At 56.3% G+C, this 19,531-nt stretch overlaps 1 protein-coding gene across 3 annotated transcripts in view; it reads right to left on the bottom strand.

The window, feature by feature from the left end:
- Positions 1-19,531, bottom strand: part of Ptprn2 (protein tyrosine phosphatase, receptor type N2) — a 553,794-nt gene that overhangs the window by 490,862 nt on the left and 43,401 nt on the right. For 2 of the 3 annotated variants that reach the window (XM_023712770.1, XM_023712771.1), the window contains exon 2: positions 9,954-10,004. In XM_023712770.1, coding sequence (XP_023568538.1) covers positions 9,954-10,004 — 51 coding nt within the window. Of the gene's footprint in view, positions 1-9,953; positions 10,005-17,585; positions 17,637-19,531 lie in introns of those variants that run through there. The other variant, XM_023712772.1, reaches the window with a different exon arrangement.

Below are 19,531 nucleotides of genomic sequence, written 5' to 3'. Positions count from 1 at the left end.
CCTCTCTTCCTAGGACACACCTGGCCCAAGTCACCTCCGCACTGACCTCGCCTCCTAGGACACACCTGGCCGGGGCACCTCCACACTGACCTCTCCTCCTAGGACACACCTGGCCCCGGTACAGCCATCATGCTTCAGGATCGTCTGTGCTCGTGGGCTTGTCAAGGCTGCTTTGCATTGTGCCTTGCCCCACTACGTCCAACCACCTCCCTCAGCCCCTTGTTCACATTGCTGTCCCTAATGTGACTGCAATTTTGAGCTGTTGGGCTCATTTCTCTGCAGACTGGTTTCTGGAGCTGCCTCAGCAGCAGGAATCCCAGCACATTTGCCTCCAGGCTATCCCAGAGAAGCCCAGTGCTCAGACACTGAAGCCACACAGTGCAGACTTGTGACGCTCACAGGTCTTTTTTGCTCACACTCAGGTGACCGCAATCCCAGGATGGGGCTTGGAGGCTCCAGGCCTACATGCTCCTTCCTTGGTGAGGATTTCCCCTACATTTTGCTTAGTACAGACACAGTGTCCCCCAGTGTCACCCTCCTAGTGCCAGAGCCACACAGACAGGGTGCATTAGCAGTATAGCATGATGCCGGCGTGGCACAGTGCACGAAACCAGGGTCTCCTGTTCTGGCACAGGATGACCCCAACCCCTCAGAATGCAGGAGGGGTTGGCAGCAGCTTCATGAAAGCCCACAGCACAGAAGTGGGCAGACAGGGAGGTGCAGAGGAAGGCTGTGTGTGCAGGGAGGCGAGGGCCACCTCACAGGGCAAGCGTGACTCCCAGGTCCGTGTGCATCATCTACTGTTCCCTGCCTGAGGACGCTGCAGCCAAGCACCTGAGGCTGTGGGAGGGCAGAGACCACCGTGCCTCTGTGCAAGGACAGCCCCCCGCCCCCTGAGCTGTAGACACAGCCAGGTCAGGTGGAGGCAGGAAAGCACCACACTCCGCCTGCATCTGCTTCCAACAGCTCTGGGTGAGCCCCCAGACAGAGCGCTCAGGAGGTATCGCCTGCCACCTGCTTGCCACATGAGCATGGGGAGGTTGAGCCACTGTGACTTGCCGCTAGTAGTCATTAATGTGACGGCTCAAAAATCACATCACTTTTCCCATTAAAATGCCAAATTAGACTTCGTGCCACATGGCTTGACTTGGTAATTAATTTCCATTCCTTTTTACATTGGATTAATTGGAATTTAAGCATGGAACAGGCTCCCTGTCACACTAGGGAAGTACAAAAGTGATCACAATACACAGCGAATGTCTAGTTTTTTAAAAAAAATTATTACAGCAAAAGTCACATTGCTGTGACTCCTCCTCAGAATACACCCAGCCCCGCTCTGAGCACACTGAGCCTTTACTCTGGCCACTTTCTGAAGGACTTCTGGAAGTCCTCTTTCCTCAGTGTCTTTATAAGGCATGATCAGAACTGCAGTGAACGCCGCTGCCAAGTGCCACCCAAGAGGAAGGCGTGCATGCAACCTCGGTGTGCTCCTTCCTGCCTTACTCACCAGGCCCGGCGCTGTGTGGCCTCTGGCTCTTCCCAAAGCCAAACGACCTTGGAAGGTAAACATTCAGGGTCGAGTCCATCAACTGGACAGGACAATGTGGCAGCCACAACAGCGCGACTGAGGACACTGACAAGAAGCACGCAGTGACGCGGCCCAAGTGAAGGGGGATCCTCAAGTCCAAGTGAGCGGGCTAATGGCAACCTACCTTTTACTAAACTCATTTTTAAAAACTTAAACATTCACTGCACTTTCTCTATCACTTTTCCTTTATCAATATGTATACACTATTTTTAAGCAACCCATAATAAACCTGATCTAATAAATCACTCTCTACTGCCATCTCCCATTATTAACAGAACGCAGGAGAGTAACGGTGCCCGAGAAGTTGGCTTCAAAGAATGTGCAAGTTCTCTCTTGAGGCAAACACAAACATAACTCTTAAAGTCCCAAGTGTACAGCTCTCCCTGTCTTTCAGAGGCGCCAAGCCTGTGACCAGTCTTGTAGAGCCGCCCCAGGCAGGTTACAAAGCGCCCTTCTGAAGAAAGCACAGAGCTGAGTCTGGGGTCAGCCCCCCGCAGCCATTTGTGACCCACAGGCAGAAAGAGTGAGAGGTCCCCAGATCTGCTGCTGCCTTTCTGTCTGCTGTCCTTGGCTGAGGGGTGAGGGCACCCAGGGCAGGGATGGGGCATGGGAGCTGAGGGAGGTAGGGGTGGGCAGAGGACACCCAGCGACACCAGCACCAGGGCGGCCACAGTCCTGGGTCGGAGGACCTGCGTCTGCTCAAGAACAACACAGGCCCGGCTCCTTAGGATGGTCCCCAGTGCCTCTGAGCCTCCAGATCCACTCCCAGACCCTAACTCGGACCTCTGCTTTATAGGGCCAGACCCCAAGAAGGGTGGTGGTCACCAGGGAAGGGCACCGCGCCAGACACATTCCCAGCCCCAGCGACTCCCCTGTGGAGGCAACTAGCTATAAGGCTGTGTTGAATCCTTCTTGGAGTGGAAAGCAAAGGGTAGCAAGGAGGGGGAGAACAGGCCTCACCCCACGCACACCAGGCACCTCCAGAGTTCTGCAGCATTCTGGAAGCTGTCATGCTGTGGGCCCCTCCTGGCAGGGCAGGAGCAGAGACTGTGGTCACCACAGGACCTGTGACTGTGTCTGAGCAGGCTCCTTCAAGGTGACTGCGACACACAGAACAGTGGCGGCCAGAACGCAGGCCAGACTTCTTATTCTCCAGGGCAGGCTCACAGTGCACATCCGGTCCCAGGCCCTAGTGTTCTGTCCTGTTGGGGTCAGCACCAGCACCCCAGTGCCCTGAGAGTAAGAGCCCACAGAGAGCTTGGGCTATGCAGTCACCATGAGGTACTGGCTACGCCCTGGGGTCCATCCACACTTGGTAACTACCAGTGTTGAGCTCATCACTACTCAGCATTACGGTTCATCTTCACATCTCTCTGGGGCTGATTTACTCCCACGCCAAGGTCCTGGGGCTGTATGCTGCTGGCGGAGGAGATGGCGGGCATGCAGGGATGCACACGCGGTCCAGAGGTACCCCGCCTGGGCCGTCCCACACCCAGGAGGCTCGGAACAGCGTGTGCAGGAACGTGGAGCCAGTGGGAGACACAGGCAGCCCCGCCCTTCTCCTCTTCTCTTGGTGTCTGTCTCACAATACAGAGGGTGTTTCCTGACCTCAGATGTCAGAGAGTCAGGGTAAGATCCTGATGGATCCGTTCACTTAATCTTTATTAGTCCATAAGTGCAGTCCACAGTGATTCTCCTCATCGGGGGAGTGGCTTCTGGGACAAGACACATCTTGATTCAGCTTCAGCTGTCCCCTGTCATGTAGTCCTCTTCCTGGGAACAACACCTGACATGCAGAGCCACAGCTCTGTGCTGTCCCCCATTGTCCAGAGCCACAGCCCTGCGCTGTCCCCAGTGCCCAGAGCCACAGTTCTGTGCTGTCTCCCATCGTCCAGAGCCACAGACTTGCACTGTCCCCAGTGCCCAGAGCCACGGCTCTGTGCTGTCCCCCAATGCCCAGAGCCACAGCTCTGTGCTATCCCCCATTATCCAGAGCCACAGCCCTGCACTGTCCCCAGTGCCCAGAGCCACGGCTCTGCGCTATCCCCCATTGTCCAGAGCCACAGCCTTGCACTGTCCCCAGTGCCCAGAGCCACGGCTCTGTGCTGTCCCCAGTGCCCAGAGCCACAGCTCTGTGTTGTCCCCTGATGCCCAGAGCCACAGCTCTGTGCTGTCCTCAGTGCCCAGAGCCACAGCTCTGTGCTGTCCCCTGATGCCCAGAGCCACGGCTCTGCACTGTCCCCAGTGCCCAGTGCCAACAAAGTGGCTCATCACACAGGCCCCTGGGCCTCATCCACACAGGGAGGGCCATTTGCCCTGAGCAGCTTGCCTGGGGCAGGAGCTCGTTTCCCCAGCCCCTGGCAGGTGGTGATGCACCCCTGCTGCCACCCTTGGCATGGAGCTACGGGGGGCACAGCGGGGCAGCACGCAGAGGACCCCAGGTGGAGATCAGGCCATGAGGGCAAACCACAGCCTGGAGGGCCATGAGCTCAGTGAGGCTCTCACCTCTGCAAACCCAGCTTATTCATGCAGAACTGGGCAGAGCAAGAGCGTTCGCTGAGGCACCGGCTCAGCCAGGTGAGAGCTCTGAGGAAAGCGGGCTCCCTGGAGCACCTGTAAATGATGGCGTCCACTGCTGCCACAAGGGCAGCTCGGGCTCCAAATGGGCACCCACCAAGTACAGGCCGGCCCCTCCCTGCTTCTTTTCTTTCCAAAGCCTCCTGGGACCTGAGGATGCAGGGCGAATAAACACGTTTGTCGGAAGTCCTCCGAATGATTCTTTCTTTTCATTTTCACGTTCGGCGGCCACACGCGGGGTCTCTCGCTCGCCTGTGTGATTTAGTGCCCTGCATGCTGTGGCAATTTGATAAACAGAGCTATTCTGTTTTATTGCACTGGAAAAATAAAATAATAAGAAGTTTTAATTTGACAACTGGGAGACTGTGAAAAAGCACGGTTGGCTTGAAAAAGAGATTAGGTAGCAGCAATAAAATCCACACTAGATGAATCATGAGCCGCTGGAGAGCATGAAAAGGCAAGAAACCTGGGAATTAGGGGGCCACCCTGCTGAGATGTGGCCTGGGGCCGGATGCCCGCATCACACAGCAGAGAGGATGGCTGTTCCCAGGACACTTCTTCAGGAGACTCCCAGCGAGCTCTGCAGCAGCCCCATGGAGGCCAGCCTCAGCAACACAGCGAGATTCCATCCCAAAACTAAGTCTGACTCAGGGTGTGGGACCACCCCAGTGCTGCTCCGGGTGCTGCCGCTGAGTGCAAACTCAGCGTGTGGAGTCCCTGCATCACAAGCTCTCCTCGGTGCTGAGGCCCACGGGCTTCTAGACTTCCAGGAGGTGGAGGGTGCAGCCCCTTCCCTGGCTGACAGCATGCGTTTGCTGCTTTGTAGGGCCGGGCTGAAGAGGTGAGGAATGTGGCCTCCTAAGAGCTGTGGTCAGATGAGGAGGCCAAGTCGGCTGCACTTGCCATTTATAAATTGATTCCATGTACCAGCGTTTCTTAGGCAGTTTCTGAAACATGCTTTGGGGACTTGACATTCTAGCCCATAACAGACTATGGCATTCGGCACCATGTGTTCAAGCAGAGAGCAGGACCAGAACTTGGAAGCTGGAACCCCCTGCCTCGCCCACAGCCAGCAGAGGACCCCCCATCCCCAAGCACACTAAGCCTCATCTCAGTTTACCACTCCGACCCCAGGTCCTTGGGCCCAAGGTACACCTGCAGGACACCCCTAAAACATATGCTTCCCTGTTTCTGTCTTCCCTCCTGAAGGCTCCTGACTGAGGTCAAGTTAATATGAAGTGGGGACCCTCTCCTGTCACTGTCTTTGTCACGGGGCTCTCAGCTGCGGACCTAGGATGAGTAAGGACACCACCCCTTGGTCCAGGGCTGGGGTTGTGTCTCTTGTGTTGTGAAAAGAACAACCCATCCATTCTTTTTCCCTCCTCATGCCACCATGGCCGCGGCTGCCCTCCCTGCTCTGGGGAACCCCACAGGGGCTGATGTCACACCACCCAGGTCAGGGGATGTGTGGGCGTGAATGTCCTGACACCCTTCACTTTGGGCAGCCCCTGTGTGGCAGGAATCCCCGACAGTGCCTTTGCTTAACAGACCCTGACTCTCAGGACAGAGGCCACCGGCCTGGCTTTCCGCTCAGACAGGCACGAGCACGTTCTCGCCCATGCTGCTGCTCCAGCCCCTGCAGGAAGGGCACGGGCACGGGTTCAGGGGATCCCTTCCAGAAGCTGCGATTCTGCCATAGACATCTCAGGTCTAATCTCCTCTCTGAATGGATCCCAGGTTCTTGTTTTCTTTTGTAAAACCAAGCTCACTGCAGCACATCCACCCACCCCCAGGCAGTGTGTGGGGCTCAGAGCTCTGCTCCCTCAGCGGCCTCCTCCCCACGTTGGGAAACCTGAAGCAGCCCCATCACCATGCCTGCTGCCATGGCTGGCTCAGGCTGGATGCAGGGGTGTAGGTGGCCCCCAAAAGGCCCTCTTGCTGCGGTGTAACTGTGAGGCTGGCGGTGCCGTAGTGCAACCTGGGCCCAACCTGGGCCCCTGCTCTTTCTTTTCCCTAAGGACCCAGGTGTCGCTCTTCATTGGCCAGCTGAAGCTGGTCCAGTTTAAGGTCCTAATACAGTGATGCCAGACTGCGCTGCTTCACCTTCTGATGCTTCTGGCCCCCTTCAGAGCCAGACCAGTACTGCGACAATGACTGGGAAGAGGCACGGAGGGGTGGGGAGGTGGCGCCTGACACCCCTTGTACCCCGAGGCAGAGCAGCTGGCTGTGAGCTACACCACCGTCCCAGCATCGTGCTGCCACCTCCCAACACCTGGGCACCTGCCTTGCTCTTCTCGCCTGACCGTGGTGAGGTACCCACAGTGCCAGCTCTGCAAGGGTGCAGCCGGCCTGGCAGCTCCCTCCAACACCGAGGCCCCCCTTTTCCATTCCTCAGTGTTTGTTTCTAGAAATCATGTCTTTACAAGCTGTGATCAAAAACATGGTGAATGTCATTGCCATGGATTTACAATGTAATGTAGAAAATATGGTGAAGGCTGCTGGAAAGTGCCCCCAGGGCAAAGCAGCCTCATAAAAACAGAATGGTGTGTCCCTGTCTGCTCTATTCACCAGATCTGGAGCCGTGTCAGCTCTGGCTCTTCCCTCAGTCAAAATGACTCCGGGAGGGAAATGTTTTGGATCTATTCAGGACATGGAGGCAGCCAGGACGCTGCAGCCAGCGACACTCAGGAAGGAGGACTGCGGAGCCGCTGCAGAAATGTTGGAGGCAAGGAGGGAGTTTTGGCAGGGACTCACAGGATAGGCCTTTGGCTAAAATAGTAAATCTCTTAATTTAAACATTCAAATGTTTAAATCACACCATATATAGTGTAACCGGTTGTCATACCTTGGGGTGTTCTTGTAGACCTGCTGTCTGTCTCTGGATGTGCCCCACTCAGAGCTACTGAACGTCATGACTGGTATTCAGATTCTCCCGCCAGGCCTTCCTACCCTGCCACTTCTGCATCTGGACCAACCATGCACCAGGGACTGAAACTTCTGACCCTGCAAACCAAGATAACCCTGACCTCCTTCCACTTGTGGATGTGAGTGCTTTGAACCAGTGAGGGGAGAGCGACTAAGTCAGGTAGCAACCTACTAGGTGAGGGCTGGCAAGGAGGTTTCTTTCTGACTCATGAGATGTCATGGCTATGTCCAGCGTCCTCCAAGCCTCCTGCTGTCATGGGCAGGGCTTTTCAGAGGCAGCTGGATCTTGAGTGTGTGAGGCTGGGATTAGTCCCTGGTGCAGTGCTAGGGCCAAGGCTGTAAGTGCTGCCTGCTCCAAGGATCCTGGATGAGACAAAGGGACGGAAGGAGCTGTGGTCGTCCACTGCCCGTGCTGCCTTTGCCTGCCATGAGTATTGGAGCCACCCAATGACACACTGAAACGCTACAAACGAAGCCAAATAAACCTTTCCTCTCCTAGCTTGCTAGTGTCGGGCACAGTGCACTCTTAATGTACAAACGGATTTGTTCCCGAGAGCTGCTTGTAACTCAGTCAGCTGAAGGCTCAGGCTCTTCTGCACGGCCTTCAAAGTCTCTCTCCTGGACACAGGCAGACCTCAGTGTCCTCAGAGAGATGCTGGCCCAGGATTCCTCCACTCACCTCACACCGGAAAGGATGTTGCAATGTTCCTTTCAGAACTGTTTAAGGATGAAATCTGCATCTGAGGCCATCTGGAGGCACGAGCAGCTGGCATTCAGCTCACAGCTCAAGACTGGGATCATATGTTACCCTAAAAACCCAAGCTCTACCCGCAGTTCTCATGCCAGGCTGGTTGTAACTCGAGGGCCCACGGCCTCTTGGCGCAGCCACAAGAAAAGTAACTGAGATACAAAGTATCTCATTTGACCCACGCATTTCAATTTTCAGTAACAAAGGCTGCTGGGCTTTGAGAAAACATGTACAAGCTAATGGGGTTATACATTTCTACTTGCACCCCAAGAAAAGAAGGCAGGGAGACTGCTGCCTGACTGCAGAATACTCTGGAGCATTCTGGACTTCCTGTCTCCGGTGCGGCTGCCGCATCCTGTGGCCAATCCGCTGTCAGCCCCGCTATGGGGTTACCGTGACAACAGTAAATACAGGCTGAGTGAGGGCAGCAGAATGTGCTGCTTCCCATGCTCCTCCCAGAGACTTGGGGTGCAGTTTGAGAGATGGAGGTCTGCCTGGCTGGCCGCTGTGGCTTAGCTGTCCTGGAGAAGGGGCCCAAACATCGACTGTTGCTGAGAACCAGGCCTGAAGATTTCTACGTACATTTAAACATCTCTTTTTTTTCTAAAGGATGCAAAGCCATTAGCTTAATATGCACATGAGCGAGGCAAGAGGAGCTTAGAAGAGAAACCCTAGAACAGTCCTGGCCGGCTGTCCAGATCTGCTGCCTGTCAAAGGCAGGTGCGAGCTTCGGAGTTGACTTTGCCCACACTTAGGCATTTCCAGGCAGACCGAACATGCCTACGTTTTTACCTGCACAATCTGCTGCGTTTGGGAAGATAACATATTTAATACAATGTTTTAAATGCTCCCTCCAAAGGAAAGCTTTCTGAGGTACATTCCAAGGAGCCCAGGGCTGAACTGGGAGGACACCACACAGCCGGCCAGTGGCCACCTGCCAACCTTCTCTTGTCCTTGTCCTGCCATCCTACTTTGTCATATGCTGTGAAGAAACCTTCCTGACAAGGAACAAGACAAAGGAGAGGGGCCGGCCAGACAGCTCAGTGGATTAAAGTGCCTGCCAGGCAGATGCAGCGGCCGGGTGTTCCATCCCAAGCCTGCAGTGCTGTCCCCGCCCCGGGGGCATGCTGAGACTGGGTGTGGTGGCACCCATCTGTAATCCCAGACCTTGGGAAGCTAAAAACAGGAAGGATCACTACGAGTCCAAGCTGTGTGGTGAGACCCTGCAGACTCTGTATTAGATACATTAAAAAAAAAGACAAAGACAAACACTGCCAAGGGTGACCTCTGCCCAGGACAGACGACAGGCACAGGTCTGCCACCCTGGAGACCCCTGCTACCCCTGCTTTTGCCCTCTAGACTCCAAGCAAGTAGTGCACGCTGAGCACAGGCCTGTGCTCCAGAAGGAAGGGCAACAGGCACCTGCACCTGACCAGGCCTAAAAGACAAGGAGCCCAGCTGCACCCCAGCCACACCCTCCTGGGCGCGAGGGTCCCTGTCGCTGCCTCTGTACAGAGAATCCAGGCCCTGAAGAGGCAGCTTTGCCAGCATACCATTGGGAGACATAGCTGGTGGGCAGCAGGCCAAGACCAGAGGGTGTGTCCCCACCTCACTCTGGGGAATCTTGTGCATCTCTTTGTCCCTTCGCTGATCTTTGGGTTCATTAGCTGAGTTCAAACTCAAACTGTCCTGAATTCATGACCCATCGAACAAGATACACACAGCCTCCTGAGAAGGAGGAGCCCACGGGCTCTGTCTCCCGGCCCCCACACACCCTGCACAGTGGCTCTCAGCAGAGCACCCCCGCTATGCACCAGACCTCCATCTGCAAATGCGCAGAATGAAAGGGGGCAGAGAACAAGAAGAGGTGCTAAGGGGGAAAGGCACAGCTGCCCCGACCTCCCCACCAGAAGCCCCTCCTAGAGCCCCCCGTGACTGGCCCTAGGCTCCGGGCACCAACAGATGAGACACTGGCCCACACCTCTGCACGTGAAGTGCATGACCCATGTCCCTCCACCTGCAGTTCCCCTGACTGCAGCCCTCCAGCAGCAGGGCACAGCACATCCCGCTCAAGGACACCTGGCCTGAGACCCAGCTGGGCTGCCACACACTCACCATTTATGCAGGCCTCCGTCGATCCACAAAGGCCATCCTCCAGCAGGCAGCCTGTGGGGAGACGAGGAGACAGCAGTCAGTGAGGGGACAGAGATCAGTGCCCCAGGCACCTGCCTGCTGCTGCAGGGGCTCCGCGCGTATCAGGCAGATCTGCTCGTGTGAGATGGGGCCAGGTTCCCTTGGCTTTGATTTTGCAGAGCTAGGGATCAGAGCCAGAGCCCTGGGCATTGCATGCAAGCATGGCACACCAGCCATACCAAGGGAGGCTCAGCAAGCCCACTACACAGTGGGCAGCTCTTGAGGAGAGGCCTCTGCACTCCTCCACTCCTGCCAGGCAGCACTGCATCTCTGCCTGTGACCCCAGCCTCCCTGATCCCCAGGGGCACAGACCCAGGTCTCCTCCCAGGAAGGAGACCATAGCCTACAGCACCAGGATAGACGAGGACCTCCGGCTGCCCTCACGTGCCACAGACCAGTGCCCTCACATGACACCAGGAGAGACAGGGACAGATCACCTAGGGAGCAAGGGGTGACCATGAGGCCACTGATGAGAAAGAAACAGGTCAGCAGGGCCTAAGAGGGAGGAAAGGAATGTGAAGAAGTCAGAGAGGAGAGAGAAGTGGGGGCAGCCACCCCTGGGGACATGAGCACCTCATTGCAGCATTCCATCTTCCAGAAAGGAGCCCTGGGAACCAACAGCAGACAGGATAGGAGCAGGCTGGTGGAGGCCATGCAACTTTATGTGGTACCCATGACAGGACACAAGGAACACCCACCCTGCACTGGGGGCCCAGAAAATGGGGTGACATCGACGCTCAGCTGGACCAACTATAGTCATACCTACTCTAGGCCCCCAAAATCTGGGTGTGTCTTGAACACACCACAGCACCTCCCAACAGCCCGAGGATGTGTTCCTGCCCAAGCCTCATCTGTCCCTCCTGTTTCACTCTAGTCGACAGACTTCCACACACCTCAAGAACCTCTCCAAAGGCCCTCAGAAGCCCTTGCTGCCCAGTGGCCACTCTGCATGGGCGTTGGACAGGACTCCCCATGTTGCACTGGGACTGTAGCCCAAGAACACACTCCACCCTGGCTAATGCAGTTCTCAGGGCTAGGGCTCCAACCAGGCTGGGCTGCAGAACATGTGACAGAAAATCAGGAGAGAGCTGGTAAGGAGGACGGCACCCACCTGCAGAGAGACTTTAGGGTGGAGCCCTTAACTACCTGGCCTCAACCTCGGAGCTGGAGAACTGATTACATTAAACAGATTAGTTTAACACAGCCCCAAACCATGTTGCACACAGGACCCCAAAATAAACACAGTGAGCTGAAGGTCAGAGTCACCCCAAATCTACTCTGGCGGGCTCCCGAGCTTACATCTTTTCAAGCCCCCCAAAGGACAGGGCAGTGTTTCAGGGCCACCTCCTCCTACAAGGAGCACAGGCCCAAGCCCAGCTGGGGGCCCGCTGCCTGCCCACCCATGCCCACTGGCATCTACGCCCACGGCTGGTGGCCTCCACTTCTCAGAGGACCACATGAGCCCACGGGCGGCTCCTCCTCATCTGCACACCTGGCTCTGCGGGAGTCAGGCTTCTGAGCCCCTCGCTCCCATCACGCCTCACTCACAGGTGTTGAACTGCAAGGCATGGAGGAAAGACGGCGCTGGCAGAGGCTTCTCGGGCTGCCCTGCAGCAGATGTGAAAACCGGGCCTCGCCGGCCCCGGTGCCAGGCTCGTCCCCAGAGGCAGGGGCCCAAGGTCACTGTGAGCATGAAGTCAGCCTGTGGGGCCCTCTCTGAGTGGCCCCTCCGAGCTCCAGGCCCCCCGCAGGGTAGTGGCCTGGAGAGCAGAAGCTGGTGCCCAGGTTGAGCCACAGCCGAGTCCTGACGCTCAGGGCCTCTGCACGTCTCACCACGGCACTAGTCGCAGGAGCCAGCTCACGTCATTGCTGTCCATCCTGCTGCTCACGGGGGTGCAGGGACCCTGCAGCTCACACTCGCACTTGCTGTCTGGCCCAGAAAATGGCAGGGGAGCGAGCTCTGCTAGAAAAGACCAGGACAAAACCTGTTGGCTGCTTCCTGGCTGTGCCTCGACCATGGCAGAGAACTAGTCACGACACAAGCATGACCTGCACCCCAGTGAACCCGAGTCCCAACCTCAGGCCCCCGTCACTGGTGCCGGCATGTCAGGCTCCCAGGGGCCAGCAGGCCCCACACTCCTGGGAAGCCAAGCGGCAGCATAATGCAAGGGATTTAGTACCAGAGCTGCAGGCATGATATGCACCTTACCCAGCACTCGATGTACTAGCACGACCACTGATGTCATCTGTTGTCATGTGCTCTAAAATAAGGAAGCACATGTTTCACCATGAATAGCAGCCACCAACGAAGAGTAATTATGACCACAAGTCACAGAAAAGGCAGGCACAGGTCTCCTGATCTGCAGCCTCTGACACCCTCCTGGGGGCGCTGTGCCCCTGCCTGCCCAGGGCACCACTGTGCACACCTGCCCTGTGCCTGGTAGGCAGCATGGCATGGTCCACACCTCTCCCGACTATGGGCCAAGGCCACGCAGGTGACCTTCCCAAATTAGGGAGCCGCCACCTTCCCATGAGACAGGCGGGATCTGCAAACTCCACCAGGGCATGGCTCAGGGCACACCCCCACAAATCCCATCCACAGGGCTCCTCCAGCTTCCGCACACCCTGAGCACGCGTGTGCATGGACACCATACACACTCACGCCCCACACGTAGGCCCACCGCATCAAACACACACTGCGCCCCCATCCCCTTGCCTTTTGTTCCTGTCAGTCAAGCAGTATGTGCCATCATCCTCAAGCCTCATGTTTGTTTTCAAAATAAAAATGGATCCAACTCTGAAAGGCGCCAGGCCAGCTGCCTCGACACGGTCACACTCAGGGGACCCTTAGGAAGGGTTCTCTCAGGAAAGCCACAGGTGAAGAGTTGCAGCCCCACACTGGCTGACGCCCCGCCCTGCCCTGCCTGGCCTGGCCCTCACCCTCTCCACACTGCTTTCCTGGCCTTCCCGGCCCGCCTCCTGCATATGCAAGGGAACTGAAATGCCGCCCTCCAACCCCGCTCGGCAACAGCCCTGGGACAAATGTGGGCAATAACAACAGGACGCCAGAGACTTTTGCTACCTGATGACATAAGAAAATGTAAGAACGAATTCTATTGCCAGAAAACACTCCCCTTTCAGCCAGAATACACAGAGATGGGGGTGATGCCTACAGAGCACGCAGAAGGTGCTTCTGAGCCAAGAGCATGCTCACCAAAGTCTCAAAACCGGAGCTGATGATGACTCGATGCCCAGATAAATTCAGTATTGTAGCCAAGACAGCTATGACAAAAATCCCCTGGCACGTGCACCGAGTGGCATATGCTAATCAAAGTCTATTATTGTTTGTCCCGTGGCAGTTGTCCACAAATTACAAAGTGTCTTTTACAAACTACAAACTCACTTAGGATATGGTTTCATCTGTGGTTCCACATAGCACACAACCACACCTTGTAACAACTCTGCCGCTTCCTGGGGCTTGCACCACCCCACACACTGCTGGACCCCAGTTTTGCCTGTGCTCGTACCCCACATTCTCTGGTCCAGCCACCCCCTGCAGGGCACCACGCCCAGCACCAGATGAGGTCAGCTACACCCACAGCCAGAGAGCTGGCGCACAGTGGAGCCATGCTCGGGCCTGTGTCCCCAGAGCACGCTCTTCCCACTGTCCTCGGGAAGAGGCTGTGCACCTGCTTCACGCGTGGCACACGCTGTCCATTCACAGATCACTTGCGAGTCACAGCTTGAGCTGAACCGTGGACGCACTCCCTGGCCAAGCCCTTCTCTCCTACTGTAGCCTGTGGCCTCGCCACCACCTGTCTCCCCAGGTCCTGTCTGACTTGAGAAGGAAACCAGGTGATCTTGGCGCCTCTGTCCAGCAGGTGATTACACAGGTGAGCACGGGCAGTGGTGCCGCCCCACCTCCTGCCCCACACCCTCCCTGGGGGGGGACCCACTGTTCTCCTCAACAAGATCTCTGGGCCTGGCCCCCACCCTGCCTCCACTTCCCTGTCCTACAGCAGACCCTCCCTGGGTACCCACAGAGGAGGAGCCACACCAGGGGAGGCGCATGTTAACCTGCAGGTAGGACAGGGTCCCTGTCACCGTCCCCACCCATATCCTGCCTTGTTAAATTTACTTTATGGAGAAATCTTTAATGATGTGCTTGGATTCTAATTTAAACGTGAGGTTTTAAGTTAAAAGTTTCTTGCACACGCTCTCCTTTTGCTTCTCCGGGTGGGATGTGGAGGCCAGGCCTGGGCTCTCTGGGCTCCTTGGAAATGCAAAATCTCAGGTCCGCCCAGGCCAAGGAGCCAAGCCCACATTCAGCAGGGTTTACAACTGGCACCTTCAAAATTTGAGAAACACTTCGTCTTGCTGTGATGGTGGCAAAATAATTTAAATTTCCCAAGAGGGATGCTGAAAGGATACATGATCCGCAGAGGAGTCCGGGAACTGCTCTGGGCTATGTAGGGGCCAGGGGGACCCAAAAGAGTCACTCGTGCCACACGTGACTGGCAGGGAAGGGCAGTGGGTCGCATAGGCCATGCCCAGTGGGGCTCTGAGTAGCCCTGGCCACTGTGTCCCTGCAGGGGTCCTGGGGTGGAGACTGGCGGGTCCACGATGTTGAGGCAGAGGAGGAAAGGTCAGGTTCAAACTGTACTCCTTAAGACCGGGTGACTGACACTGCTGTCCACTCCGCTGCAGGCAGCCCAGGCACTGGACCCTTCCCCAGAGACCTGCTTGCCTGGGCCTCCCAGCTCCACAGTGTCTCTGAGGCCCTGCTCATGCCACGGTGCTCAGGAGCAGGCAGTGAGTACCCAGAGATGTGAGTTGCAGGGGAGCTGTGTGGCTGGGTGCCACAGGGTGCAGGGGCCTCTCAGACGGGTTCATGCTGTCACGTGCCAGCTCCCAGCTGCTGCGTGTGGCAGCCCCTGAAATGTTCCACCTGTGACTCAGGACGCCTTGAGTGCTCTCAGAAAACCTGCCCCAGAGCTTCTGCTCTCCTCCTTGACCTGTTGTCACAGGCTTCACAGCAGCCAGGACCCCTCCTCTTGCCATGATGTCAGCCCCTGGGACTCAGGGCCCAGGACGGGAGACCCTGCCCCATCGGTTACCACCACCAGTGAGGGAGGCTGAAAGGCGCCAGAGCTGCCAACTGAGAGTTTTCAGGGCTCTGTGAGGAGGAAGCGCTCACTGAGCGAGCGTGAGCTGCCCATTGTCAGGACAAAGCATGTCTGTGAGAATTAAACATAAGACTCCCTAAGTGACCAAGCCACCGGGGAGTAAAGCGGCCTGCCCCTGGCTCTCACTGTCCCCACAGGAGCACGATTCTGTCCTGTTCCCTAGATGCTCGTGAGGGAGCGGGCCAGCCGCTGTGAGGCTCGGAAGCACCAGCGCTCGTGAGTCTTGGCACAGGGGCCGCAGCTGGGCTCTCAGTGGCTGAAGTAGTGTGGGAAGCAGCCACGCCCACGGCCGGCGTGGGCACCTGCCTGTGGCCGATAATGGCGCACCTCTCAGCCCACACCCAGGTCACGGCCCTGCCAGCGCTCAGGTTTTCAGTCTTCTTTGGGGGTATTTACAAGGCCTGGGTCATACCGTCTATGCAGTCTCATCACCTGACCTCTCACAGAGCACTCCGTAAGCATGTTTCTTTCTACTATTTATGGCCATCATGAATTTTAATCACTGCTTAATAATCGTTTGTACACACATACTTCATCTATTTAACCAGTCCTGTTTTGGAATAACTTTACGTTGTTGATTTGCCATTAAAAATGAGGCTGCAGTCAGCAACCCTGATTAGAAGTCCTTGGAGATGTCTCTGACGTTTTCCCTTAAACTTCTGCAACAGAATTCCAGGCACTTTTAAGGCATATGTGTAAGACTGTAGAAAAATATTGCCACACTGCCCTGTCACCAGCAGACTGTAAGTGAGCTTGGAACTTAAATCTCTGCAATTACTGAAAGATAAAAATTCTCCCTTTCTTACCTTGTATGGTTGCTGGGAGAACGCCAGGGCATCAGGAAAGTTACAACACCCTGAAACAGGAGCTCCAGCTGTCATTCGCCACTCAGGGACGGACTTTGGGCCCCACATACCTGAGGCTCAGTTCTAACCCATCATGAGGCGAAAAAGAGAAACAAATCAGCCTACATAAAGCCCACAGAGCCCTGCTGGCCCTGTGGCACCGCCAGACACAGCCACATACTTTAGTACCACATCCTGAGTCCAAGACAGGCTTAAAGCTTTGCAGTCTGTGGACATAGAAGGGTTTTGGTTGACAAATCCCCAACTGCTCCCCAGAAACTGTTCCTGTTTCTGCACCACAGAACCCTGTGGCATCCAAGTCGTCCTGCTTGCTACAAAAGGAAACAGAGAAAGGGATGTCTAGTGTCTCCTGGAGTTAGCAATAGCAGGAAGAAAAGGCACTGAGCTAAAACACAAAGGCACATTGCAGACGCACACACTTGGACGGGCCTGTTGGCCTGCAGGTCCCAAGGGGAGGCCCAAAGATGTTCAGGCAGGGATGGAAGCCCAGCCCTAATCACCCAGACCCCAGCTGACCTAGATCCCAGAATCAGTGGACACTGTCTTGTGTTTCGGAGTGGCCTGTCACTACTCATACGAGGCAGTCCAACTCCAACATGAGGACAGCCAGGAAAATCTCTCACATGCTCATCTGAGGAGCACCAGAAGGCCCCAGAAGGACTCGGGATCAGCTGCGGTTAAGTGGAGTGGCAGAGAAAGGAGGTGGACTCATTGCAGCCGAGAGGTAGTGCTATGCTGCGGGTCCGTGAGATGCAGGAGGCAGGGTACGGCAGGGACGCAGGAGGCACACCTAGGAGGTGTCCTCAAGCACACAGGAAGGGAAGGCTCCCAGGGGCGGGATGAGGGACCACACTGGAGACTCGCTCGTGGACATGAGGGCATGAGAATACTGCAGGCGGGCGGGCGGGCGGGCGGAGTTCCTCAAGAGGGTGAGGGAGGAGAAGGCACGAGGGAATGATGTCCCAGCAGCCCCCTCACCTGTGGCAGCAAGAGCGGAGCGAGGAAGAGGAGGCAGGGCTGAAGAGACATCCTCCAGGCACACCCCGGGACCCATCGCCTGCAACCAGCCTTGCCCCTAAGAGCACAGGATGAGTAGCCCCAGGCCAACGTCTCACAAAGCCCCATCCCCGAGCATGAGTCTTCAGGAACATCGTAGACCAGGACAGGTGCACACAGCTGAGCAGCCCTCCCCAGCTGTGGCAGAAGCACAGCAGGGGACAGGACGCCCCCCTTGCTGAGCAGCAGACAACCTACCCGTCCCTGCCCCATGACACAATCCCAAAGACAGCCTCTGCCTGCCTGCCCCCAGCTGTCCTTTCTGGGCAGCTCTTAGACCAGTGCAGTACCACACTGCTTACCCGAGTCCCTGTCCTAACTCGACTGGTCTCACTGCCCCAGACTTGCTCCTCCCTGACCCGTTCCACACACCAACTGGAGTAATCTTTATACAGCGCAAAGGACTCCACAGCCTGGGCGGACAGATGCTCCCTGGGCACTGTCACCTGTGAGTGGCATGCCAGGTGCAGCATGCCCTCTGTGGGGTTCTCTGGGCCCTTCCCAGGTGAGCTCCCAGCAGCACTGTCCTCGTCCTTAAGCTTCCCTCGAGCTCTCCAATTTCATCATAATTACTTTGCTGCTCATTGCTTCAGCAAGAGAAGTGGGCACTAAGAAGCCACGAGTGTGCTCAGCCTGGTTACAGCCGCCATGGTGTCTGCACCACAGCTACTGCCCCATCAGTGCCTCTGCATAAGTAAGTCCGCTGGTTAAGAGGGTGGTAGGGATTTAACTGGGTAGAAGGAGTATTAATACATGACAGTATTAGAGCTGCTACCATCTTCCATCCCAGTGACCAAAGGTAAAGTTCTGCTTAGCAGAAAGTAGGGTGACAATTCTGTCTCAGTTACTTTTCCCCCATTGCTGGGACAAAATACCCGACATCCAGAATTAAGGAAGAAAAGGCTTATTTGGCTCACAGTTAGTGGAGATTTCAGTCCAGACTCAGCTGGCTCCAAGGCAGAGCAGCACATGGCAGAGGGCAGCAGTTCATGGCAGCAGAAAATAGCAAAGAGCAAGAGCAAAAAGGGCAGAGCAGAGGTGGCAGCAGCAGCAGAGGAGGCCGAGGAGGCCAAGGAGGCTGAAGGGGCAGAGGGGGCGGAGGGGGCCTGAGGGATGGAGGGGGTGGAGAGGGTGGCGGGGGCGGAGGGGCAGAGGGCAAGCCTCCCCCACCTACACTGTACCCAGGCCGTCCACCCCAGGGCGGGGGCAGCACTCACACCCATAATCCCAGCATTGGATCATGAACTAATCACAACTTCTAGAAGTCTGTCCCATGACTACACAAGGCTTTGGGGAACTCCTAGACACAAACCATAACAAAGGGCAAAAACATTAAGAATCCACCCTTCTCAGAAGACACAGTGAAGATTTCCAGGCCTTGGAGTCAACAGAAAGATCTTGGTGCTTCTGGAGGCGGGGACAGCGCCTGCCTTTTACAGGGGACAGCCACCCTCCTGCCCAGCGCCCCTGCCGAGTGGCACCGTGCTCCACCTGCAGTGCTCAGTTAGAGGAGCACATCAAGAGCCTGCTGTGCGTCTGTCACATGGGGAGCAGAAAGGCATGGGACAGGACAAGACCGGCAGGGGCATGAGTCCTCTGTGCCAAGGCCAGGTACAGCAGGAACTCAGAAAGTGGCAGACCAGGCTGGCCAGGACATTCCCCAGAGGCTGCAACCACTCAAGCTTTGCCTTTGAAAGAGGGTGGACTTAGATCCACAGAGAAGCACAAGTAAAACTGCACATCAAGGGACAGCGTTAACAAGAGAGAGGAACACATGGCCCTTGGGGACAACCAACACAGAGGTCCCGGGAGAAACTCTGAGCTGCAGCAGAGGACAGCAGAGTCCTCTCGACTGCGTGGGCACCTGGAGTCAGTGTGAGCCTGACTGCGGCTGCGGGATCTTGTCATCCACAGCAACACTGAGGGGCTCCTCTCCACAAACGCCGCAGTGTCCCAACCACTGTAGGACGTAAGCGGACGTGGGCTCAGGCCAGTGGTGCCTGGGGCCTTCCTGTCCCCTGGCTTCCTGGGATCCAAGCCCCTTATGCTCAGGGCTGTTCCAGCTGTTGAGTGGGAAGGGCAGAAAACATTCAAGAAGTCCGCGAGCACACACTGCTCCGCTGCCAGTTCGTTGAGTCCCTGCTTTATGAGTTTTCAGTCGCCCAGCTGCCTCTGCTGAGCACGCAGTTAGCCATGACAGCTGAATTACTTTTGCACGCCAAGACCAGAATTAGTCTATAAATAAATAAAGAGGTGCTAGGGCAGTGTCAGTGACGCCTCCTACTTCCCGCTCTTCTCAGGCCAGATATGTTGGGATCTGGCCTGAGAACTGTTGGGTATAGCGTAGGTGGGGAAGGCTTAGCCTCTGCCCCCTCCGCCCCCTGTGCCCCCT

The sequence above is a fragment of the Octodon degus genome, unplaced genomic scaffold, assembly GCF_000260255.1.
Source record: "Octodon degus isolate 3935 unplaced genomic scaffold, OctDeg1.0 scaffold00027, whole genome shotgun sequence".
NCBI classification, from domain to species: Eukaryota; Metazoa; Chordata; class Mammalia; order Rodentia; family Octodontidae; genus Octodon; species Octodon degus.
This window is presented reverse-complemented; position numbering and strand designations above follow the sequence as displayed.